The 26,747-nt window shown below is 33.6% G+C and overlaps 2 protein-coding genes and 1 long non-coding RNA gene across 3 annotated transcripts; all 3 read right to left on the bottom strand.

Moving 5' to 3' along the window:
* Positions 1-4,147: 4,147 nt before the first annotated feature.
* Positions 4,148-7,859, bottom strand: LOC132743887 (uncharacterized). The gene is made up of 3 exons (XR_009627630.1): positions 7,759-7,859; positions 5,853-5,926; positions 4,148-5,146 (listed from the first exon to the last, which is right to left on the bottom strand). It is a non-coding gene; the product is annotated as an uncharacterized LOC132743887 (long non-coding RNA).
* Positions 7,860-8,717: 858 nt separating this feature from the next.
* Positions 8,718-22,511, bottom strand: LOC132743856 (GTPase IMAP family member 9-like). The gene is made up of 3 exons (XM_060732433.1): positions 22,427-22,511; positions 20,695-20,786; positions 8,718-12,164 (listed from the first exon to the last, which is right to left on the bottom strand). The coding sequence occupies exons 2-3, from the start codon at positions 20,719-20,721 to the stop codon at positions 11,310-11,312; spliced, it is 882 nt and encodes a 293-aa protein (XP_060588416.1). The 5' UTR covers positions 20,722-20,786; positions 22,427-22,511; the 3' UTR covers positions 8,718-11,309.
* A 3,330-nt stretch (positions 22,512-25,841) lies between these two features.
* On the bottom strand, positions 25,842-26,747 carry LOC132743816 (uncharacterized). The gene is made up of 2 exons (XM_060732387.1): positions 26,612-26,747; positions 25,842-26,416 (listed from the first exon to the last, which is right to left on the bottom strand). Exons 1-2 carry the CDS (start codon positions 26,745-26,747, stop codon positions 25,842-25,844), a joined length of 711 nt encoding a protein of 236 aa, XP_060588370.1.

Raw genomic sequence — 26,747 nt, 5'->3', positions numbered from 1 at the left:
GTCTAAAACATTTTTTTAGAGAGCAAGAGTGAATTAGGACCTACACACGGCAATATTCCTATGCATTTAATTATTTTCACAATTTGTCTTGTTGAAAATATTCATTTACATCAGCAGAATTTTGACCACAAATAATTCTTTACTTTATAAAGATCTCTAAAATAAAATATGGGCTAACGAGCTTTCATGTTTGTGGGATTTGGTTCCTTTTCTACACCACACAATACTTAAATATGTTGTATCTTTGACAATAAGTTAGCCAAAATCAGTAATTCAGTCGGTCTAGAAAGTTGCCAAATTGACACAAAACCACTCGGCCATTGTCGCAATTCAGCGCTTGACATAGTTATACAAATTCTAGAAAAAGACGTAACATTACCATTTGAACAAGACTCACCAGCCAGACAAAATGGCACCAATATTGTCAAGAGAAGAATAATAAAACCCATGCTCCTGAAATAGATGTTAAAGGCTTTGTCACAGATCTTTTAAGTAAGGCCAATTTGTCATATTTCAACATAAAATATAGTGCCGCAATTTCATTAAAATGTATGCATTTAATTCTTATCAGACTTTATCGAAAATAAATTTTTAATTACCTAACTTTATTCACTTGAAATGAAAATTCGGTAATATCTTTGCAAATTATGCTTTTTAGAACTTATAATATTGATAAATCATCATTTGAGCATCATACTTATGATAAAAACTTTAGTTACAAGATCTTAAAGTACAAAGTAACTTTAATAATGATTTGAGCCGCGTCACGACAAAACCAACATAATGGGTTTGCGACCAGCATGGATCCAAACCAGCCTGCGCATCCGAGCAGTCTGATCATGATCAATGCTGTTCGATATCAGTTTCTCCACATGTAATAGAGTTTGTAAGCGAACAGTTTGGATCCTGATCAGACTGCGCGGATGCGCAGGCTGGTCTTGATCCATGCTGGTCGCAAACACATTATGTTGGTTTTGTCGTGACGCGGCTCATTTATAGTTACGAGGTTGGCATGGTATACTAAGCAGTAATAGTGTAAAATGTTTTGGATAATAAACAATTGCATGTGTACTTGAAATAAAATGAATTAATCCCACGTGTATATTACATGTTCTTAAAGGTATTTACACAATTCCCAAAATATGCATAGATGGTGTATAAGTTTTGGTTAATGTTTAAAACCTGTATAAAATATATCATTTAAAAAGTTACCACTACACGTAAAAGAAAACAAATATGATTACAAAATACATTGTCTTCATACATATTATAATACATATAAATGTTTGTACTGAAATAGCTTCCCTAAAAATAAAATTAACTTACCAAAAAAGCTTTTATTACTGGTTTCATGCACACAAAAAATGTCCCCTAGTGTCAGGCTTTTTCTTTACCTATATATATGTCGATTCAAGATTACAAAGGAAAACTTAAAGATAAAACTCTTTTAACACAAAATTATATAAATAAATGTTTAGCCAATTTCGTACTTGAAATCAAATGTCCTGTATTCATGTGTATTAAACAGAAAGTAACAACTGTGTTAGACTCATTTAGCCGCACCTTAACATTATTTCGTAGTAAAAACCTTGATATATGTAGTTTTTACATTTCGCTGAAATCATGTTCCGGAAATAACTCCTTTTTATAAATTTGTATGACTTGTTTACCAAATTCGTTGAAATAAACAGAAAATAACATTTTAAGTTTGTTACATTTATTTTAGCGCACCTTAAGATTATTTCGTAGTAAAACCTTGGTAGTTTTTTCATGTTCCGCATGGTAACTATTACATTTATTAATAAATTGATATGACTTTTTAACCACATATGTTGAAATAATGCAAAGTGTCACTGAAGTATATCATTCGTAAATGAATTTCACACTCACAATTTCACTGACCTTAGTATGTAAACATTTGCGGTAATTAAGACCATTTAACAACTGGTTATATACAGTGTAAACCATCTTTTAAGACCACCAGAGGGACTGGACTAATGTGGTCTTAATAGCGGCGTGGTCTAAATTGTTGATATTATGATCAATGCATTATATATATTTCGTGACCTCTATATTTTAATCAGTATAATACTACCATAAATATTATATATTCGTTCCTTATTAGAACATACGTCTGAAGAAATTTAATATTAAAGATTAAATTTTCATAGATATTGTTTCATGTAAATAATTCATCTATTAAATAAGTAATTATATTTGTGTGTGCAGAAAGTAACTTTAAACCACCCTGGTGGTTATTTCCTCACCTAACTTTATACAATTTGTCAATCATTACAGTTTTAAAGATCCTGTATCTCAATTTTTATGGTTTACTGTCTTGCATATAATGCTCAAATGAAGATCCCAAAGCATTATTTTTAATATTACATATATTAATGTGGACAAATATTTGCAGTTCATATTTTACATAGTCTTTGATGTTTGAAATTTTTTTTAGAAGTATAATTATATACATATATAAAATTTTACTTAAGTGTGGTTACAATCTTAATTACAACATACAGGATCTTTAACACCTTATAACATCAGGTTTCATGCTTTAGAGTATTCAACAAACTTGTGAACTGCATAGGTAATGGATGGATTATACGTGGTCTCAATAGTGGGGTTAGATAAAGAAAAGACTGAAATTGGTGGTCTTAAAAGTGGATAAGGAAGAGCAAGAGTGTGCCAGGTCAATATTGTTCACATAATAAAAACGAAATACAAAACAGCAGTTTTTGTCGTCGATATCCTTTACTAAGTTTGTTGTTATACAATGTACACAATTTAGCTTAAGTTATGTTCATGTTTTTAATTATTATCACTTATAGAAAAGATTGTAAGATACAGTTAACATAGTTGATAAAACGAATTTTTTACATTTATGAAGAGTAGCCATTTTCGGGGATATATGCTTATTAAACTTTATTCATATTCACAGGCGTATCGGTAAAAATTCTCGTGCCATCCATAAAACATCTTCTGTGTACAAATATTCAAATTTATTTTAAGTTTTTAGTTATTATCTTGGTCTAGTTTTTAGCTTTATGTATTGTTGATCCGTTCTTATTCTTATTAGGTTTTTATTTGTATGTGTCTTTTTGTGTTTCATTTGTTAGTCTGCTGTTCCATTAGAATTCTTGTATGTGTAGTTGTATATGTTCTTCTCGGCAGGACGTAAAGAATTCAATCTGTATTGGATTCTGTTATTTTGCTGTCTGTATGTGTTAATTGCTATTGTGTCAAGGTTGCATTAAATAAATATGTAAAAATATTTTGCCGTCGGCCTAAAAACCATGTTTGTATATTATATTCTTTTAGTGTCTAAAGTACTATCAGTCTCGTAATCATTTCATTCTTTTAGTGGAGTAGAGGGGGATCGAACTCACGACCCCTTGATTGGTAGACAGACAGTGTTACCTCTGCACATTAGCGCCCGCTCTGAATACTAACTGTTTTCGAAAGTCCTATATACTTAGGTAGTCAATCCACGGGACTTTTGTTTGTTTTGTTTTTGGGGTTTTTTGGGGGTTTTTTGTTCGTTTATTTATTTTTCTATCTATATTTTTTTTCTTTTGGAGTGGGATTCGCAGGGGGGTGTGACACGGCACATTAACACAGTTTATGTCGACAGTCACATTGCGACTTTCCAGCTTTATTGCGGGCGCACCAACACAGTATATGTCATCAGTACATGTCATATAGCGACGTTCCAGCTTTACTTGGGAAGGAAAACTTCGTGTGCTCTTCCGTGCATTCTTTCAGACACGAACAGGTACCTGAGTAGAGCCATTGGCATTCGTAACCTACCTGGATAGCTTCCATAGATGAGAGAATTCAATGTTCGTGCCGGGATTCGAACCCACATCGATGAGGGGCAAGTGCTATTGAATTCAAAATGATTCAAATTTTCAATGGGATGAGTCGTTACGCTATTTACTCATAAAAAATCCTTTAACTGATTCCAAGTAAATAATTTCATTTCATGTTTCAATAATTGAAGCTTAAGTTTTTTGGTTGTTTTTGTTTTTTGTTGTTTTTTTAGTGCTTAAACACTTTTGTTGAATAATGACTGTTGGAAATTCATATAAACAGACAGAGGGTATTTTTAAGTTTTCTTTTTTTTTTAAATATCAATGAACCATATTCCTTACGATCTTTATTCATGACAAAACAAGTACTTTTGTACATAAGCATGTTCTAGAAAACAAAACTTCTATTAAATTTGAATGTCAGCGAATTCCACGACGCATAAAACAAAATATAGTAAAATTGAACGTAAACCATTCTACAAAAAGAAAATTCTAGTAAATTTGTATGATTGTAAGCGTGTTATACAAAAAATAAAAACAAAACAGAATGCTATAATTATGTGCTTTCTACAAAAAGAAATTATATAAAAAATCTATTTAAGCGTGCTATACAAAAAATATTCTAGCAAATTTGTTCGTTAGCATTTTATAAATAGGTGATATTTAATTAGTTTAAAAGCGTGTTCTAAAAACATCTTCTAAATTTGTTCGTGTGTTCTACAAATATGAAAAAAATGATTTAATTTGACCGTTAGCGTATTTTAAAAAGACATAGGTTCTGGTAAATGTGTTCTTGAGCGTGTTCTACAAACATTCTAGTCAATTTGTTAAAAGTGTGTTCTACAAATATAAAAAAATAAGTGAATTCGTGCGTCAGTGTATTCTATATAAAAAAAAAAACCTTGAGTAAATTTGTTCGTAAGCATGATCTACAGAAACAAAATTCTAGTCAACAATATTACATTATTTAACTCGTATGAATTCGTCATGATTAATTTGAGTTGTACTCCAGTAGTCTTTACTCTCTGCGTAGCGTACCAACATCCACTGTGTTCGGATAATTCCATCTTCCGGATAATATATTCCTGACCATGCTGTCGCTGAATGGGAGTTTCCAAATTTCTTGTTATTCCAGGAGACAACCCAGCCAAGTTCTACCACGTCATTCTTGGGTCCAGAAAGTGTGTATCTGCCGGATAAAATATAGTCGTTTTCGGCTTGTCCGACGGCTGTGTTGTATATACCCTCAAGCTGGCCATCCTTGTAGGACAGGGTCATTGTAGATCCAAGTTCATTCTTTTACTTGCCATCTATTCCACAGTCACATGATTCTATAAATAATTAAGACAAAAACACGTGTGAGACCAAATTAACTTTTTCCACAGTTTGCTAAACATATACTGGATATACTTACCAAACTTGTTATTTACAACTTTTCTTAAACTAATAATTCAGTTAACATTTCTGGGAGGCGCGTTATTAAAGGAATGGAATAATTCGTCAAACAAAAATGGATCAATTATGCTTAAATGATATTTTATTGTTTTAGCAATTCAGTGCATTGTATAAGAATTATCTTTTCTTAGAATACATTTGGTTTTCAATTTGGAAGTTTCTTGAATATAATTAAGATGAATTTCAAACAAAGTTCAAAGGTCTAAAACATTTTTTAGAAAGCAAGAGTGAATTGGGGCCTACACCGTGCAATATTCTTATGCATTTAATTATTTTCACAATTTTTGCTTGTTGAAAATATTCATTTACATCAGCAGAATTTTGACCACAAATAATTCTATACTCTATAAAGATCTCTAAAAAAGAATATGGGATAACTAGATTTTATGTTTGTGGGATTTGGTTCCTTTTCTACATCACACAATACTAAAATACGTTGTATCTTTTCGACAATAAGTTAGCCAAAATCAGTAATTCAGTCGGTCTAGAAAGTTGCCAAATTGACACAAAAACCACTCGGCTTTTGTTGCAATTCAGCGCTCAACATAGTATTACAAATTCTAGAAAAAGACGTAACAATACCTTTTGAACAAGATTCACCGGCCAGACAAAATGGCACCAGTATTGTCAAGAGAAGAATAATAAAACCCATGCTCCTGAAATAGATGTTATACATTTAATCTAAAGGATTTTTCATGCTAATTTTTAAATAAGGCCAGTTTGTCATTTATCAACATAAAATAACGTGCCGCAATTTTCGTAATTTATCTTAAGATTCCTAATAAGCAATTGTTAATTTCGAATTGGCGAGTTAGATCAACGTTTGTACTATCAGGATTTTGACACAAAGGTGTGCACAGTGACGCCGCATAAAGCTAACTTAAGGTAAATATTTTTTTCCGGCGGTAAAACCATACAACATGTAAAGAATTTTCCCCGTTGAGCTGCATAACATCACTTATTACACATTTTGGTGGATGGAAGATAATTTGATTATAAAAATAGGAGATATTGAATGATTGTCGATTTAAATCTTAGTTTATTGAACGGGTTGAATGAAATCATATTATCTGAGCCCTCTGGCGAGCATAATATTGTTTTACTCAACAAGTTGAATGCATTTAATATTGAATCTATACGAAAATAACATGTTTTATCACATATCCAAAATAAGACGGTTTGCAGTTAAAAATGGACATTTTTCAATGACCAGCCTTAAGCGTAACGCCAACATTAGCGCGCTTTAACAAATGACTTAAATATACTCCTGCGCATTGGTTTATGTGATCAACACTGCTTGAACACATTATTTGCCGGCAATTATCACCATCAACATCATCATCAGCAGCAATGGTATGTGTAGCTTGTTAACCATCATAAACATCAGTATTAACGTCATTTACATCTTTGCTAGCAACAGCATACGTCGATGACGATCATGATGACGACAACGGCGATGATGACGACGACGGGGATGATGACGACAACTAATATACTGATACTTTGATAGTGATACTAATGATAATATAGTAACGACTTTGAACATTTTTATTTTGAGTTGAAATCATCATGATTTTAACAGACTTATAAACTGCATTTGTTTCTTGTTGACAAAGTATCAGAATGATATATGCTATAAATGCCAGTAGCATAGATAATGGACAGGAAACTGTACTGTACTGCCAGCCCACATAGCTCAATCGGTTAAAGCGCGATGCTTGTAACCTCGATATTATAGGTTCGATTCCCGGACTGGTCAACTAAAATTACTAATCAGTCTTTCGAATGTATCGAGGAACCGTGTATCAGTGCTTAAATATTTGGTACGCTAAAGAACTAGGAGAAGCTTCTGGAATTAGGGCATCTTTCTGTATCTGTTTTTTGCACTATCCTCCAAAAAAAAATCTGAAATGACTCATACGCTTCTTGAGGACAAGCCTATATGGGCCACCGGTCGCGAGTATAAATGAGCCGCGTCATGATAAAACCAACATAATGGGTTTGCGACCAGCATGGATCCAGACCAGCATGCGCATCCGGGCAGTCTAATCAGGATACATGCTGTTCGCTATCAGTTTCTCTTCTTGCTATAGGGTAAGTAAGCGAACAGCATGGATCCTGATCAGACTGCGCGGATGCGCAGGCTGGTCAGGATCCATACTTGTCGCAAACCCATTATGTTGGTTTTGTCATGACACGGCTCAAATGATCTAAAATACACACACAACTTGACAGGACGATTTTGTTTTGTATGTAGTTTTTCAATGATTTGTTTCAATTATTTCTAATATTTTAAGAAAAAAGAATGTTGCACATGTTCTGATTCATGTTGATACTATTTTGCATACAGTATCTTGAATAATATAACATTTAAAGCAAAAGTCTCCGTCATTCTTAAAAACATCTACTATCTAATAAAAATAACAAAAATAAATAATTATATATGTATCACCGAGAATATAAATATGAACAAAAACAATGTACTTACGTGTCTTTTTGATGTTACCGTATGCAGTCCTGTTCAAGTTAATGTGCAAATGACAACTAAACACAACGTGCAGGGGAATTTAACAATTCCCGGATGTAACTTCATAAATACTGATTTATAAGATAAATTATTTAAGCGGTATGCCCACAGATGAGTAAACAAATTTCAACAAGAGCGATCAGCGATCACAGGCTGATGACCGCCAATTAAGGGATGATAGGCCAGTTTGTTGGAATTGATTTTTGAGTCTTTTCTGTTATACATGTTAGGAAAGTAAGAATTTTCCAACTGATGACAGAGATAAAAAGAAAACGCTGTCAGTAATGTCTTGAGAGTGATAAATAACAGTGTCAGAAATTTTATGACAGAGACAATAAATTCTTCTGTTAATCAGAAATTAATAAATGATATAGGACTGTTTGTTTCTTTGTTAAAATCAAATCATGAACAAAGTACGATTCGTGAGACAAAACAAGTTTCACGTTTTCATACGATTATATCTGTCCTGTTCCTGACTAATTATGAAAAATTGCACCGGAAATATTTAAGCGTCTTTACCAAAATAAACCCGGATCTTATTGCACTTTTATCTTAAATTTACAAACACTTGTGAAATTATTTTAAAAGGATAATAAAAGTTTCTTATCAGACCTAATTTTTTATACTGATCATTTCAGTTCGTAAGTTTTTGCTAAATAAGGAGTTTAAAGCGTGGGCGCAATACCGCTCAAAATTATACGCTTTGTATTGATGATAATAAGCTTGTTTCTATAAATAGAATGAAGTTAGTTACTTTTGTCTGTTTTTAGTTTGCTCAGGAATAGTTGTTGAAATGATTTTTAAGATGAAGGGAAAATCTGATTGTCAGGATGACACCACCCTTTGAACGCAAAGGGGAGTAAAAGAAATAAACCACAAATATTGAATAAGTTTAAATCAACCAAACTTTTAATGACGTAGGTTTTTATTTACACTTAACTAAAAGTTACTTAAAACCAAACAAGTTGACAATATGTACCATAATATAAACTGTTCTTATAAAACCAAAACTATGATAATCAAAATAAACAAGTGAACTAAAGATTTAAACCAGATGAAAGATAAATGTAATTACGAAAAATATGAAAAATAACCTTAATGATTATGTGCTATTAAACTAATAAATCTAAATAGTAGCAAGCTCTTTTTTAGTCTATATCAACAAAGAAATAGTTTTTTTTCATTCAAGATGGCTACCATTTTGAACAAAGAAAAGATATTCATTAATCTTAATTACTTTTGTAAAAAGATATTACTAAAATTACTTACAAATTTATAAAATTTAGATTATTTCTAAGGTTTACTTTAATGCCAAAGTGCCATAAAAATAATTTATTAACCTTAGAGAGCTTTAACAGATGTTACTTTACCAAAAATTAGCAGCAGAATATCAAAACTCCAAGAGATGCCTGGTTAAATGAACTTCCGAGTCCCAAAGGGAGCTAACATCTACATACAGGTGACACTGTTTGTAAAAACTTATCGGATTCGTCTGCAAACAGCCAACCAGAGTTTACTTTACAAATGCTTTAGGCTTATCATTTCTTTACATAAACTATTCTAAACATGGAAAATTATTAACATTGACTATAAAAATAGTAGAGTTTAACAATATGTACATTAGAAACTAATATTAAACTAAACAAATTTTATATTTCAACTACTTTTAAGATTCTAAGTTTCTAGGAAAGACAAAGTAAAAGTTGAACAATTTGTATTTTGGCCAGGCTAACTGAGTATAATATCATTGTCTATTAATAAGTTCAATCTACTCTAAAATAAAAGAATACAATCATTTAGAGCCTTTACTTCTGGTAAAAATGAAAGTTAATGAAAGGTCTTTTTAAACGAAATGCTTCTTTAAATCAATATAATGCAAAGTAAGGTAATTATAACAATATGGTGCAATATAACATAATAATTATTTCAAATGTTGTAAGTGAAATTAAACTTAAAAATAATGATACGATTGTGGAAACACGAGTGTATCTTTTGTAATTTACATTAAGAACATGACATCCAATTACTCAGTATGGCACCTTTATATTTTATCTTTTTCACGAGCAATCATTCCTCACTGACCGCTGGTGACCGCATAAATGATATTACACACTGAGCATTGGGGGAGTGCATTTGGCAAAGCCCATTACCAAAGCATGACGGGAAGTGCTAAAAAGACAGAAAAAAGTATATGATGCCAATTATTAAAATGAGATAATGAAAAATAGTTATATAAATTCCATTATCGAATTATGACAAAACAGGCCGATACATTGACATGAATTATCAGACAGCTGTTTGCACACATACAAAACTTGAATGAAAGTTAGAATCTTTATCATCAATTCAGATGGAAAAACATGATGCTAGCTATACTCAGCCTACATTGTACATTACGGTATGGTTAAACAAATAACAAATAAACAACTTACCAAACCATAAATTTAAACATATAAACAAAATTTTGTATTTGTTTTCAAAAACAAATTGTCAAAAAAGTCAGAAGTGAATGATATATAATACAATGGTAAAAAAAAAGAATAATTAATAGTAGGTGAGTTATGTTGTGTGACGTGGATACTGCTACTTTAAATCTAATTTTAGCTTAGTGTAGTTTTTCTTCTTTGATTGCATCAACTTTATATTGTCATATGCATTTTCAAGACGAAAATGCAAAACTACTAAGTGCCATCAATAAGCCACCATAGTTAAATCGGTTTATGATCAATTCGATAAAAAATCAGCTCCAAAAAACACACACCGGTAAAACATCTTTAGTGAAAATGCATCTATTTTATAACCTGATAATAAAGTTCGACACTTAAAACGATAATAATAAGGAAAAAACGGACTGGTTATATTACAGTGTAATAAAGTAACGCTACCAAAATAAAACACCAAAATGGACTTGTTCAATGTTGGATAAAGCCATTTACCATTTTATAAGGAAAATTTGAAAAATATATGCTACTTAAACATCTCCTTTTTAAACACTAAATGCTGATTTTTCTCTAAAAATATAACAGGAAAAGTTATTAAACCAGGCTGATGTATGAATTTAGTTTCCGAAGAACACGGGTTGTTTTAATATTATCCTTTAGCTCGACCAATATGCCTCTTAAGTTTCTACGTTATTTTTTATTTCAAAGATTTAATGTTAAATACAATTATTGAAGAAGCAAGCATCTTAAGCCTATTTGCAAATACCATATAGATAAAATGTGATGATGTTAAAACTTCACTTAATATAAAACAAAATAAATGGAAGGACATGGAGATCAGCGGTCTTCTTGTTGCTAAAAAGTTTTCTTTATTCAGTGGGATTTTTTGTGAGAACTTTACTGGGATGATAGTCATGTTTCCTTTAGTTAGATGACACACTTTCTGATTACTTTTAGGAAGAAGACTCAAGACTTCCACAAAGAAACAAAACTAATGTTTATCAATTTATTCAACTATCACAAACTTATTTATTGTAATAACTTTAACTTGAAATTACAACTTTTCTTGTTCTACTTTGACAATTTATTCATGCTATAACCAACAAACCCACACCCTAGCCCAAGAGCTGTTTTTGCAACAGCTTTTGGTGCCACAAAGACAGCAACTCCAGTTGCTGCTACTGATCCTACTATGGCTACTCCAGTAATAAGTCTTTCCTTCCAAATTTTTGGATCTATTCGTCTACTTAGCCTGACATCCAAGTCTTCAATTTGACTTTTAATGTCCTTATTCTCTGATGTGTACTTATCCTGATGTTCTTTAAGTGCTGCCTGGTGTTCACCAAGGTATCTGTACTTGTACTCGGGGCAAGATTGAATTGTATCGATGAGATTTAGAAAGTCTTCATCCTCATATCGATTCTGATTCTTATTCTCTATTTTGAAAACGCGGCCATTGCATCTTTTGACCAAATCTCTTACATATTCACTTTCTTCCCAAAATTTTCTGAACTCTTCGCGATCTTGAAACTCGCTTCCATGTGTAAAGACTATACACATATGCTCAAAAATCTCTTTTCCAAATATGATGCGTATAACTTCAACTGTACAGAGTTCTTCCTCTGTAAACCGACTTGGATTTAATACTAATAAGAATGCATTTGGATTTGGACATTTTTCGACTGCTTTCAGGATTTCAAGAGCTCTTCCTCCCAAAGTGTTACCTGCGTCAAAAAGTCCTGGAGTATCCACGACTTTAATTCTTTGCCCATTCCTTAAAAACCGCGTTTCCATGTGACATTGTTCTGTGACGGCATTTAGACTCCTCGCGACAGTGAAGTCTTTGTAACCGAGCAGGGTATTGCCTGTTGAACTTTTACCATTACCGGATTTACCGATCATGATGACTTTTATCTCATTTTGAATCTGAAATATATCATTGTTGGTCACCAGTATTTGTAATAATAATTATCATGATAATTATTGTTCTGAAGTTGAAGGGTTTGATTTCATTTTTTTTTCAGCAAGACGGGCATACGTTACTGTTTATTTGAAACGACTTAAATTATGATCATAATTACAATCGAATTACCTTTAAAGGCCCATAATGCACCAGAAACGTTAGTTGTACACTAATTAGTGTTGAAATAGGGTAAAATGACATCAAAGTGATCAGCCAACAGCAAGGTTTACATACCAAATTGTTCGTCTGTATTGATTTGGCTCAAGTCCGATGCAAAATTTTTGATGGCGTCAAAGATGCCGCAAAATATTTAAATAATCAAAAACTAAATGTTGGCTTATATTTCTTTATATCTTTATTTTTATATTTTTTGTGTATTTCAAATAAAATTTTCCATGCGAGATTTCATTTATAGCGTTTTATACAAAAGGGAAATATTAATTACTTATTTTGTTTACCGCAATTGTTTGTATTCATGAGAGAAATGCATTGATGTATTGATATCATATCTGAAAAAAATCTATATTTTTAATTAAGCAGTAAGACAAATATAGTGAGATGCGCTACAGTAAAAATGATTAAACATTTAAGGTTGCAAATAGTACTTATTAGCTTTACCAATTACTTTTCTTTGTATTGTGTTTCTGTCAAATCATATTTTCTTGGATGCAGTCCATATAACAGTTAATGAATAGATAACTTGTTTCTGGTTGTTTAATGAATTTCTGGTCTAATCGTACCTTACCCACTATTTCGTAGAATATGCGTATAAAGTCGACTGATTATATGAAATGACAGTATTTACGTGACATAATTTGATCTCGAAAGAGTGATACCATTAGAGGTATTATGTTAGATTTAATATTCTATTAAATATGTTTTACCAATTAAACAGGTAAGGTCACCTACGGATTTGAGCAGTATGCAAAAATTATTTTCTATCTATCAATAGGTAAGACACCATTTCTACGTCAATTCAAATGTAATTTCTTTGATAAAGTTAAGTTAATCGACAAAACATTTATTTGAATCTGCATGTATAATTTCTCCGATGACCTACAGTTGCATAAAACATAGTTGCATAGTAGTCGAAAAAAAAACAACTTATGAATGAACATCATTCAGCTTGACATGATTGTTGTGTTTGCGGTATTTACGATTTCTTCTATTTGATCTTATTTCTAGTAGTGAGGCTCCAGAATTCATACTGTTTAAGGTGATTCCACATTGTCAGCCATGTTTGTTTTCACTAAGTCTGTCCAAAGTCAAAGTAGGCCCAAATTCATATAATAACAAAGCTCACGATGTAAAATGATGAACCATTTGAAAGTACACTTCCAGGTTTATGTTTTAAGGACAATTATCAACCAAAATAAAAATGATATCAATAAGAATATTTACCTTGAAAGTGCTACATTTCTGAAGACCAAGAACATTATGTTGCAAAGTTTTATACACATTTCATGAATGGCAAAATCCATTTTAAAGTCTGCTTTAGTGCCAACAAACAATTTTTTGCAGAAAATACAAAAATGTTTCAAAACTTAATTCCAAATAAATCAGTATTTCATGTCCTTCTAAGCACATGGCCTCCATTATTTTCTGTAAAGAATAAGTGCAAGAAGACAATCACCATTTATAGCCTTATGAACTACAATTAAATTGAAAACGCAATCAGACTTTAAAATCTAAACCTTTATAGTGTAACAGCGAAGTGTGTCTGTTTGTCATATACACAAGAAATAGGTAAATAATGTTTATTTCCATGGTACTACTTTTTTCACATGGATTAGAGGCCATGTTTTTTCAAGGTCAGATAAACTACTTTCCTAAGATTTAAGTTTTTGCAAGTTGTTTGTGTTTTCTGCAAAAAAAATAGCATTTGTCTGCACTAGAACTGACTTTAAACTGAATTTTGCCCTCATAAAATGTGCATAAAATTTACAACAGATTGTACTTGGTCTTCAGAAATTTAGCACATTCAAGGTAAATTTTCTTATTGTTATCATTTTTATTTTTGTTTAAAAAGTCCTTAAAACATAGAACTGGACGTGTACATGCAAATGGCTCATCATTTTACATTGTGAGCTTTGTTATTAAATGAATTTTTGCCTAATTCACTTTGGACAGACTTTGTTAAAACAAACATGGCTGACAAAGCGGAATCACCTTACATTTCCTAATTATTTTTCGAGCATTATCCGATAAAAATATCATTTCGACATCGTTCTAGACTATCTTGATTATTGAAATATTAATACTGTCAATAAAATTGCCTATCATACTGCGAAACATCAATTAAACCGGTTGATGTCGACCATGACACTTACGCGATACATCGTATGACGTAATTCGCGATCGGAACCACTTAGAGTACTGGCATGTACTATATTTAGAACATCTTTGTTGGCACATGATTTCAATACACCAGATTTCATACGTTTATATACTTTTTTTATTTTACAGTATAAGATAGTAGAAAACAAGTCAGCAAATCACCTTTTTTAATTTTGGAAATGTTGGAGGCTCGGTTCGGTTGAGCCTGTTCATGGACATTACTGTCAAATGCAAACTACCGTCCACGGCCCCTAGCACAAACTTTTAAAGCAGAACTCATCATTTAAACATGAAATGGTAACATTTTGAATTTAGAAACATCCTCGTACTCATGAAGTCACATTATCAAAATATTTGGCCAGATGGCGGCGAAATGGTGAATATTTTTACTGAAAAGGAAATTATAAGGTAGTTTATGTTCGAAATGAGTGTTATATATGTCGTATCAGCATATGTTTCACTTTACTCAATTGAGTTCTTCAGAAATGAATACGTGCCAAATTCCTGCCATGTTTATTGGTGGCGTTGTCTTCAACGTGTACACACGTCCTGTCACAGTATTATCAAAAGGGCTGCAAGCTCTGTGGTATTTTCTGATCTTTGCAATCTAAATCGTACGAAAAATCTGTATGTTCTCTTCTTTATAAGTTTATTTCTATATACTAAAGTTTAACTTGCAGGACACCGAGATGCAGCGACTGCGTTTAGATGTTTACTATAACAGTTTGAGTTTGATAAATACGGAACTTTGCATCAAAAATCATTTATGTTCATTTTCTTTATGACAGACACACTTAACTTTTCCTAAAAAAAGACACTTACAAATAAAAATAAAAGTAAATAAGAAAAATGGTTGCCTCGACTGGGATTTGAGTCCTAGACCTCTTATACCGTACACGAGCGCGTTACCCCTGCACAATGGGAAGTTATGCGTAAAAAAAAGCCTGAATAAAATCAAATTATTCTAAATTTAGAATTTCCATTGAGGATTTGTAATCCTTATTAATTTCGAGGTATTTTGTTTACGATAAACCTGTTGTTTAACACTGATATAAATAATGTACCGAAAATCTTCTCGCCAAAACAGTCCGACATGTATATATTCCACTACTCGACAGTCAGATTTATTTGTGTAATACGCTCCGAAATCTTCGGTAATCGATATCGCTAAAAATAGCATTTTGTTTACGTGGATTATATAATCGTTTGTAGATATTGATTATCGATCGTAAAATGCCCTAAATTTGTCCCTGTCCTAGAATCAACATAACATCCTGACTTTATTTTTCAGAAAGTCTAAATTCCAAATGTTCATTAAGGGGCGTTTAATTCCGATCATAATAATCCGAAGATTTACAGAAATACCCGAGCAATTTTCATTGATTAAAATGATATCCATCCGCGTAATTTGTAATTTTGCAATTATTGACAATTCTATATGCCAATGCTACTTTTAAACTTTGAATGCATTGTAATTTGTTAGATACTTGTAACAAAATAAAAATATTGCTTTCTTTTACTTCGCTAGTTTTAAGCTGTTTTGAGACTACCATTTGTTAGGTTTGTCGTGAAGCGCTGTGCCAGGGATTGAGTGTCAGCATTGTATTTCTTGATCTGCGATCAAAAAAAAACAAAAAACGGGTAGTCTACGCTGAAGCCCTTACGCTAAGCCTACCCTTCTTAAGGTAGTTTATTTTCGAAATGAGTGTTATATATGTCGTATCAGCATATGTTTCACTTTACTCAATTGAGTTCTTCAGAAATGAATACGTGCCAAATTCCTGCCATGTTTATTGGTGGCGTTGTCTTCAACGTGTACACACGTCCTGTCACAGTATAATCAAAAGGGCTGCAAGCTCTGTGGTATTTTCTGATCTTTGCAATCTAAATCGTACGAAAGATCTGTATGTTCTCGTCTGTAGAAGTTTATTTTTATATACTATAGTTTAACTTGCAGGACACCGAGATGCAGCGACTGCGTTTAGATTTTTACTATAACAGTTTGAGTTTGATAAATACGGAACTTTGCATGACTAGACTTGCATCAAAAATCATTTATGTTCATTTTCTTTATGACAGACACACCTAACTTTTCCTAAAAAAGACACTTACAAATAAAAATAAAAGTAAATAAGAAAAATAGTTGCCTCGACTGGGATTTGAGTCCTAGACCTCTTATACCGAACACGAGCGCGTTACCCCTGCACAATGGGAAGTTATGCGTAAAAAAGCCTGAATAAAATCAAATTATTCTAAATTTAGAATTTCCATTGAGGATTTGTAATCCTTATTAATTTCGAGGTATTTTGTTTACGATAAACCTGTTGTTTAACACTGATATAAATAATTTACCGAAAATCTTCTCGCCAAAACAGTCCGACATGTATATATTCCACTACTCGACAGTCAGATTTATTTGTGTAATACGCTCCGAAATCTTCGGTAATCGATATCGCTAAAAATAGCATTTTGTTTACGTGGATTATATAATCGTTTGTAGATATTGATTATCGATCGTAAAATGCCCTAAAATTGTCCCTGTCCTAGAGTCAACATAACATCCTTACTTTATTTTTCAGAAAGTCTAAATTCCAAATGTTCATTAAGGGGCGTTTAATTCCGATCATAATAATCCGAAGATTTACAGAAATACCCGAGCAATTTTCATTGATTAAAATGATATCCATCCGCGTAATTTGTAATTTTGCAATTATTGACAATTCTATATGCCAATGCTACTTTTAAACTTTGAATGCATTGTAATTTGTTAGATACTTGTAACAAAATAAAAATATTGCTTTCTTTTACTTCGCTTGTTTTAAGCTGTTTTGAGACTACCATTTGTTAGGTTTGTCGTGAAGCGCTGTGCCAGGGATTGAGTGTCAGCATTGTATTTCTTGGTCTGCGATCAAAAAAAACAAAAAACGGGTAGTCTACGCTGAAGCCCTTACGCTAAGCCTACCCTTCTTAAAATTGTCTTTTTACCCTTTTTCCCATTGGCACGATCATTTCACATTGAATGCTCCATGATCACGTTGTATGAATATATCTGTAGAGGTTTCTTCACTTCATTCATAAAATTACCACAATATGTTTGTCATAATATAATTAAGTCGGTGGTAGGTGGTTGGCATTGGCAGTAGCTTGCAGGTTCCACTACAGTCCATGAAAATCCTTTGTCAAAATGAGCCTTCAAAATGTTCTGCGCAGTTTGCAAATTTTATGTAAGTATGTTGTTTATAAATGATTTCAAGGGATCACACTTTATCCAGATATTGACAACATTTGAAAAAATAATAGGAGTGATTTGTTTTTAATTGAGCTCTATGAGCTAATTTTGTGTTGAACTAACGGGAAGTTTAGGACAATGAAACATGCGTTATTAAGTCCACCGGCTCGGTTAAATTGAACCAGTTCATGGTCGGTACTGGAACGTTCAAGTAACCATTCACACAACTTATCACCGAGAATAACTATCATTGTGTTTTAATTATAAACTCTTCATAATTCCTTCCAAGAAAAATAAGAACGAAGATCAACAATGCAAGGCGACATGCACAGAACGCAACCTTCGACACAACCCAGCCACACCAGCAATGTACTCAGGACAGCCGTACTCAGAAGGCACCAATCCAGAAATGGGAGAGGACACAAGGGCGGCAAAAGGATGAAGTTATGCAGAAAAGGGATATGACAAGAATTTAAACGGTCGATACGTGAATTAAAGTAACAAGGTTTGGGTGTAAGGAAAGGGGGGTAGAGGGCAAAAAATGGGACATAAGGCACAATGAAAAGGAAATACTTAGTAACACAGCTTACAGTAATTTAGTAAGATAGGACATCATAGAACGTGTAAACATAATAATAATGTAACATTACAATTTACATACATGTGAAACATGGAATAGTCAGTAGTAATAACACTATGGGGGAGTTTTTAAAAGTTTTAGGCGCCAAACCTCACTCTTATTCCCAATATGTTCCTGTTGGGTGAGAAGTGTAAATGAAATGAAACGCTGTCTAGTTTAAAAATTTTAATTATTGTTATGGTAACATAAAACGAAAATATAAAACGCATTGATGATCATGTAAATATATACAAAAAGATACAGCCCAATGACCATAACAAATTTGCTCGATACCTTAAAGGAAAGCAAAGCAACAGGAAAATCCTCTACAAGGGCCGATGAAGCAAGACAGAAGACGAGATGACAAAATTTGAACAATTCAGTCCAAAAGGGAACTTGTTCATAAGGTACGTTAGATGAAACTGTAAAAAGGTTGAACACCAAGCATATGGCTGTATGCCTTGCACAATAAGGTCAAAGCCTCTTTCAGAGGGATACGTCAAAAATATATATTTTATCTTATGTTCTCAAATCACGCTAAAATGTCTTTTTTAAAGTCCCAGCTTGAATTTATGTATAAATTCTATATATTTTAGGTTCGAAGCGTAAATATATTCTATATATGTTGAACAAAATTTAGACGCAGGTAAAATCAAAGAGAGGTTTTGAAACAAATCATGTGATTTGAACAAATCCTGGAAGTTCAAGTAACGGATATTTTGGATATTGTATCATTGAAACAAGTCTAAGTCATTCATAGTTATGTTCTTTAACATTTCCAGAGTTCACTGGAAACTTATAAGGAGCAAAGTTTCTTTCCTGTGACTGCCTAGTGTATTCATTTTGAGGACATTTACAGAACAATGAATGAAAAATTCAAAACGAAGAAATGAGTAAATCTCTTTAATAAAACGTTTGATAACTTAGCTAGAGACAGCAGAAAAATTACCTGTGATTCAAAACAAAGAAGTTGCAAAATGATTTAAGAATTTACTCAAAATCATAAAAATCTTATATTTTTATTTCACTCACCATACCATTTTCATTCATAATTCAGGTCAGATCTTGCAAGCGATTCCCTTACTGTAAACTGCATTCCCTGCCCGTTTCAATGTTTTCCAAAGTAACATTTCAGCTTTAATGTTAATATCATTGATATGCCCAGATGTAATATTCTTTGCAAATCTGTGATAAGACGCCAAAGCATTTAAGGCATTGCCTTAAAACAAGAGCTTCAAGTTGGACAGCACGCTTGAATATTTAAAATCAAAAACTTGCATAATAAAGGACTTCTCTTACTTCCTTACTTCACAAAGTGTTATCTTTCATTGAAAAATAATCTTGTTACAGTGAAGTGACCTACAATAATGATCTCCAAAGATGTGTTAAGTTTCACATGAGTCCCTCAATGGTTTTTAGGGTTTGATTTTATCCGAAAATTCTTTAAGTTTATAAGTATAAAGGGATATTATTCTTTAAAAAAACCATGCTACAGTCATAAGTTAAACATGGACTACAAATTTAATCCAAAAATAATGTCTGGAGTTTACGAATGCATGTTTATGGCTGATGAAAAAACAAATTTGCAGACAAATATTTTCAAGATAACTTTCCTTTACGAAATCATGAATTTTATTCGGTTTGATAATAAAGAAGCCTATAAAGCAAGACATTTTAAGCAAGGACACCTAAAGCGATTGTTTCTCTCTTTTTTTCATTTAAATACGACGATGAAAAGTAGAAAAAATGCAATAATGTTAAAAATTCATAGCATTTGGTAGCTGAAAATAAAAAAAAATTAATGTAAATTTCAACTGATTTACCAAACCGAAAGCAGAAATATGCCAACGTTAATATTCTAGAATATTTAGGAATTTGGTGGCCATCTTTGAAGCTTTTTTAAGTATCTCAGCTTCGCATCGGGGTTGGGTCAAATACATAATTATCCATTTCAGAAAGTACAGAGCCAGGCAAATATTTGGTATATGAAACATGATGCTGGCTGACATAGGCCAGTTACCCATCTGAACAGGCTAAAAATAGGCTTATTTGTAGCACTAAATGGAGAAAAAATACAGCAATGATAACCCAGACAGTTTCATTATAAAAACATAACTGTCAAAAGACATCGCACTAACACGTGAAAATCACGACGTAACATGTATTTGCAGATGTTTATATACGAAACCATTGAATAAACCTTCAATTTAGTATAAACCCTTTTATATAGAAAGATTTCTTAATGGACTAGTAAAATAAATAATGCAGGTAATGCAATAATCATTGAATATATTAATTGATAACTTACATTGCTGGATTGCTTTATTTTGAACATTGTTTTATTTGAAGTATAATGCTTCTTCCAGTACTATTTTCCGTCGGCAATGTTAAACTGTCAACCTTTAATAAAAATGAATTTAAAAAGGCTTTATAAATCTAAGCATGATCCTTCAAATATAAAGACCCTGATCTGAATTATACTTAAAGTATAAAGACGAGACTTTAAAGGGGATAAATCTTTTCCTGATCGAGATCAAGATTAAGTCCGGGCATTAATATTACCACATAATTGTCAGGTTCGATGCACTGTGACTGCTTTATCAAATGATAAACAGATATAAGACTTTTGATAACTAGAATGAAGTTAAGTTTGTATTGTTCATCATTTCATTAATTTAATTACTCCATTCGCAACCTAAGATATTTTAACATATAAATTATCTTTCCTTAAACCCGATACCTTGAAAGCCAGTCAGATGTATTGTGAGTATTGCTGATTGGTTGAACACATGAAAAAAATTGCTGTAAAGATGTAAAGATGTAATGCTAACCGTCAAAAGATGGATTTTATCATTCATTTCTATGAACACGATTATTTTTCTACCCTCTCAGGCACTTGAAAGTGTATAGCGAATAGCGAGTATTCCTACTCAGTGTTTATATGGGCAGTGCTCCAACCACAAAGAAACATTTAGGAAAAAATAAATATGTTTTGACTTCATTTAAAGTAGATATGTTATGTTTTAAACTCTACACACTATAGGTGGTCACAATATGAATATATAGTGTCATTAAAAAAACTGGCAGTTGTTTTAAGAAGAGACCAACTTAACTTGACCCGTAATAGGGAATGCAGCTTCCCATACATAGTTTATTCATTATTTTATTCAAATTAAACATATTAAGTAAGAATTTCATGGATTTCAATACATTTCTAAGATAAAAATATGTTACCCAAAGATGAGCATAGTATATCTTTAAAGTCAAAATCCCCAGTACCCAGTCACCTTTGTCCTTACCCAAATATGAATATACATTTATATATTAACTTCTAGCCTGTGTTAAGACATAACAGTCATGTTACCCTTGTAGTTTGTCCACTGTCACGATAAAGAAAGTGAACTTACATAACTTTTCTTAATTTCAACGCGCACTTTTTCTAAAGGAACATGATTTCTCTGTGATATCGCATTGTGCATTATTACCAGTAAAACATGTTAGTGGCGAACAACAGCTAAAGAACATCGAAGACAAATAACATAACCGCATCATGGATAATTTAAAAGACAAACCTTGTAAATTCAATGTACTTTAATAATAAAATATTCAAACTGAGTGGCCGCCATACAAAACTCTGGTCATTGATAAGGCTGGACCGGAGTAATACTTGTCCATTAACATTCCTTTGCGATAATCCGTTGAAATGGTCAGATTCATCAATAGTTCGCACTCTTAAGAATATGACCAATAGGCTTTTTTACAAATGAAATCAAACGATAATCTTGCTGATTCTTTGCAGAAAGATCAATAAATTCAAAAGGTTTCTGTTCGTGACTGTATTTATGTCTGCCCGGAAAATCGCCAGCTATTCTCTATCCACCATCTAAACGTGTAAGCAATGGTGTATTATTAACACATTTCCTGCATTTTTTTCCGAAAAAAAATATCCCCATGTTTATTACTGCTTTAGACATAATTATGAAAATCTTATTGTTTTATTAATGAAAGTGGACAGATTTATTGCAAAATTCATAACTTACGTTGGATGACAAATACTAAATATCCCTACAACTGTACACACACTACTTGATATTTCCTCAAATGACATTGGTTACTTCTTTGATCAAAGACGCGTTCAAATTACAGGTATCAAATATAAAATCGCGTATTTTTATTGATTAAGCATTGCAATAATCATTATAATTATTGTGATACAGTTTAATTTAAACTTACAAAAGATTTGTAGCTATTGTTAATTTGACACCTCGTGCTTGTGAATAAAAGGTATTTTTAACATTAGATAAATCTTGTTACGGTAGTCATTAGAGCATTGATATTCTTTTAATGATGACATTCAGTTCAAAGTTATACGCATGTAAACTGACTACAGTGTATATCTATTGAATGTTTTGTAAAATTTTTATTAATTTTGTCACGCAAATACTTGTTTCTTAAATACATGTCTTTTAATTTCTCTGCGAATGATACAGGTACATTTTTGGATGCCATTTGATAAAAGATTTATTCAGTATGTAGTAAGACGATGCCGTTCACGTTTAAGAATGTATACAGACGTTTATTGTCGATTGGCAACAAGGCAACATGCATGTTAGAAATATATCATTAACCTAACTCTATGGATTGATTTTACTTTTCGCTACAAACATCATTCTAAGTGGCTACTATGGTGGCCGTAGCGTCCATTTTAAAGCAGCAAGAAATGTTGCCATCATTTTATAAAATGTCGGGGAACTTTTAAATCCGCGTGTCGAAATTGTATAAAATGTCGCGATATTTTCTGTCTACATTGTAGACTTAGCAACGCAAACATATGCCTACTTTAGGTAGCCGATTGTGGCCATTGTAATCGCGATATTTTGTTTTGATGCATACCTTATTTTGAGAATTAAGCTGAGACTCTTAATACCGGGAAATGTTCATGGGCAAAATCTCGCGGCTGAAAATTGCTATCACTCGACGCGATATGTTATGATACCGATGTTGAGGAACAAAAAATCGCAGCTTATAAGTTTTACCTCGCCTTTTGTAGAATTCTACAACACTTGCAAAAGAAGTCGCGGATTTCTTTCTGTTTTTCGACTTTTTAATGGCAAACGAGAGAAAAATGTAGATTAAAACCATGGACGCTATTGGGCCACTGAAGTTAAAATGTTCCTTGCTGTTTCCAACAAATGTTGGTTGAGGTTTACACGTTCCCGTGACATTTTTCACGATTTCGCCAGAAAATAATCGAGGGTTTGTAAGATGCTCTCGACATTTTATGATAAAACGATAAAATTTCTCGAGGGTTTAATGGGCGCAATCGGCCACCATAGGCTAAAATCAAAGCGTACAAGATAGTATTTATAAATTAGCGTTCTATCTATTTGTAAATATCTTAATTCAACTGTATTACACAATGATCAAGATCTGATGATAGAACAGAAACTATAATAAACTGATGAACTATCATTAACTGATAAACTATTACAATTATCCTATATCTCCCCCAAGTCTTTTAGCAGGCAGTATCTATTTAGTTTATGAACATAATCAACTGAATGAAAAAGACTGATATTTAACTTGACAGTAAAGAAACACATGATAATATTAATAACCAATGATTTATCATTGTCTTTTAGAATATTGACCGTTCAAAGTCTTCATTTATTCACTTTATACACTGATTGTAGAGTTCATGGTGTGTGCATTTATTCGCAAACAAAGTCGTTTTGCCATTCTGGGACATGCCTGATGCGGCTGAACCGTCGTGGCGGGGTGGAAGTAGACTCAACCGTTGATGATGGAACAACCTATGCTTTAGCACAAGGTGGTCCTGTGGCAACATCTGGTGGTGACCTGGCATATTGAGTTCTTGGTTCAGTGTATGTGAGCTAATGACATGGGATTTGTACCTGGGTGCAAGTAGGTGTCTTGTGTGAGGCTTCCGTGACATGCAGGTATGCAGGCACGGGTGACCGTTCCAGCGCTGTTACTGTATTCATCGGTGTTGTTAATTCAGGCTTCACAGTTGTGTCCGTAGTAACAGTTGGGGAAGTGACAGACTTCAACCAAGAAAACGATGGTTGATGTACATGTAGCGTAGTGTCAGTGTCTATGGTAAGTCGCTTTGGCGGCAACTGAACTGGAACATATTTGCAAAAGAAATTTCCTGTTCCGCAGAGTGACACGTCTAGCACCATCAATGCGCACAACGTACTGGTCAAACGGGCGCATCTCAATGACAACTCCTGTCTTATCCCACTTGCGAGGGAATGAACCAATTTGGTTTTACATCCGATCGAGAACAGAATAAGGTGGTAGTCTTGGTGTATGTTCCGACAGTCTTTCTGCACATTGCATATGTCTGTTGCGCAGAAATGAAATCTCTTATTGATCGACCAAATATGCATATGGCTGGTGAGAGCTTCGTGTCTCTGTCTGGTGTACTTCTGTATTATAACGTGGCTCGCTAGAAAGAGTCTGTGTCAATTTTGTCAGAAGAGCTAGTATGGTCCATTAGAAGGCGTTTGACAGCCTTGACTCCAATCTCTGCTCTGCAGTTGCTGTTGGGGTGGCTACTGAGGATAATCTATGATGAACATCCCAGTCTCATAGGAACTGCCTTGTAGCTGTAGCTGTGAATTCTGGTCCTCCGTCAGATGCAAGTTCGTCAGGTATCCCGTATGTTACAAAGATGCGCCTGAGGCAAGTTAACAGTCCTTGACCTCATACGGCTGACTGCTCTACGATGGGCCACAACCACCAGGTAATGGTTACCTTTGTAAGTAAAGTAATCAGCACAGATGCAATGGAAAGGATACTCATGGCTCATTGGTGGAGCACTCGGGTTGGACAGTGCATTGTGGTTGCATTGTTGGCATCTTGCACCAAGGATGCTAATGTCCGGCGTGATCCCTGGCCAAAATACGGATGTCTCAGCTCGAGCTATCATGGATGTAACACCTTGGTGAGCTGAATGTAAGGCATCTAGAACTTCTTTCTTGAGTGATTGCGGGATAACTACACGGTCCTTGCAGAATAACCCATCAGTGGTCGAGAAGCCTTCACGGTACTGGAAAAACTGTCGTAGATATTCTGGTACTTCATGGCGGTGTTGTGGCATTCCACCTTCTATGATCTCACTCAGTAGTAACATATCCATGTTTCTCAGGCGATTGTTGAAATGTTCGCAATAGATTGGTCACTGAATATCTTGAGAAGTGGGGGCTGCGTTCATTGAACGCCGCCTTTCCTTGTCGATCTTGTTTATCATAATTTACTGTCAACCGCAATGGTTAAGTCATTGCATCCTAATACAAAGTATCTGGCCTTGTCCAGGGAATCTGCAACTGCTAGTGCCTCACCCTCAATAGGTGCATAGCGTGATTATGCTGAATGAGTGAATCTGCTGCCAACAAGTGTGATTTTCCACCCAGATGGACAATAAAAAAGTTATGTCTTATCACATTTACAGTGTTTTTGAAAGAGCCAGAACCCGATACCTGATTTAGACCAGTCATTTGTGAAACATGTGGGTCTGTCAGGGTCAAAGATGCGAACCCCTTCTTCTGTTTCTTTTACAATCTGTGCGCATAACGCATCAAGTACTGTCTGAAGATGTTCATTCCAATGGAAAACAGTACCTTGCTTCAAGAGATTACGAAATGGTAACATGCGCTCCGCCAAACTGGAAACATATGACACCTGATTTACAAGGCCAAGCCATGAATACACGTCTGTGATGCATTTTGTTGTCGGAAATTCCTTAATGGCTTGCAGGCATCTCTGACAGGATCTGACTTCATCACGAGTGATTTCAAAGACGGCAAACTCGACCTCATCTGCTCCGAAGACAAACTTTTCTGGGTTTAGTGTTATAACGTTCCTTCCACAGACGTAACGCCAACGCACTGCCTGGAAGAAACTTTCTTCTAGGTCATTTGCCCAGAGTAAGGCATCATCAATACACTTGGTTTTGTTTGTAATTTCTGTAACTACCTCATCATAGCGTCTCGTGTAACCATCACCTGAGGTAATGTAGCCTTATGGGGCGGTTTTGTATCGGTTTCTTCCCCATGGCGTGATGAATGTTGTGAGATGTCGGTGTTCTTAATATAGTGGGACACTATGATAGCCGTTCTAGGCATCAAACACTGTCGTTTTCTTCCCATTTGGAACTGATCGCGCTTGGAGGAATGGGGAAGGTGTGTGATGTGTCTCACGTGTGACATATGTTTTGAGAACCTGGAAGTCAGCTGTTCGTTTGAGCTGTCCATTTTTTAGCATATATGATAATCCGATGGCACCACGTGACAGGTTCTCCGACGGGGACGGATTCCTGCACGCCCAGTCGTACAT

This window comes from Ruditapes philippinarum, unplaced genomic scaffold (assembly GCF_026571515.1).
Source record: "Ruditapes philippinarum isolate M1 unplaced genomic scaffold, ASM2657151v2 ctg1964_1_1_1_1, whole genome shotgun sequence".
Lineage (NCBI taxonomy): Eukaryota > Metazoa > Mollusca > Bivalvia > Venerida > Veneridae > Ruditapes > Ruditapes philippinarum.
Note: the sequence above shows the minus strand (reverse complement) of the source record. Positions and strands in the feature narration are given on the sequence as shown.

What these genes read in the sequence shown, in the direction of transcription:
- LOC132743856 (XM_060732433.1), bottom strand. Translation starts at nt 20,721, where the DNA reads ATGTTCAAAATAAAGCAATCCAGCAAT. An exon ending in AAATAAAGCAATCCAGCAAT is followed by an intron (nt 12,165 to 20,694) that starts GTAAGTTATCAA and finishes GATATATTTCAG; the next exon opens with ATTCAAAATGAGATAAAAGT.
- LOC132743816 (XM_060732387.1), bottom strand. Translation starts at nt 26,747, where the DNA reads ATGTACGACTGGGCGTGCAGGAATCCGTCCCCGTCGGAGAACCTGTCA. An exon ending in TCTCAAAACATATGTCACAC is followed by an intron (nt 26,417 to 26,611) that starts GTGAGACACATC and finishes ACATTACCTCAG; the next exon opens with GTGATGGTTACACGAGACGC.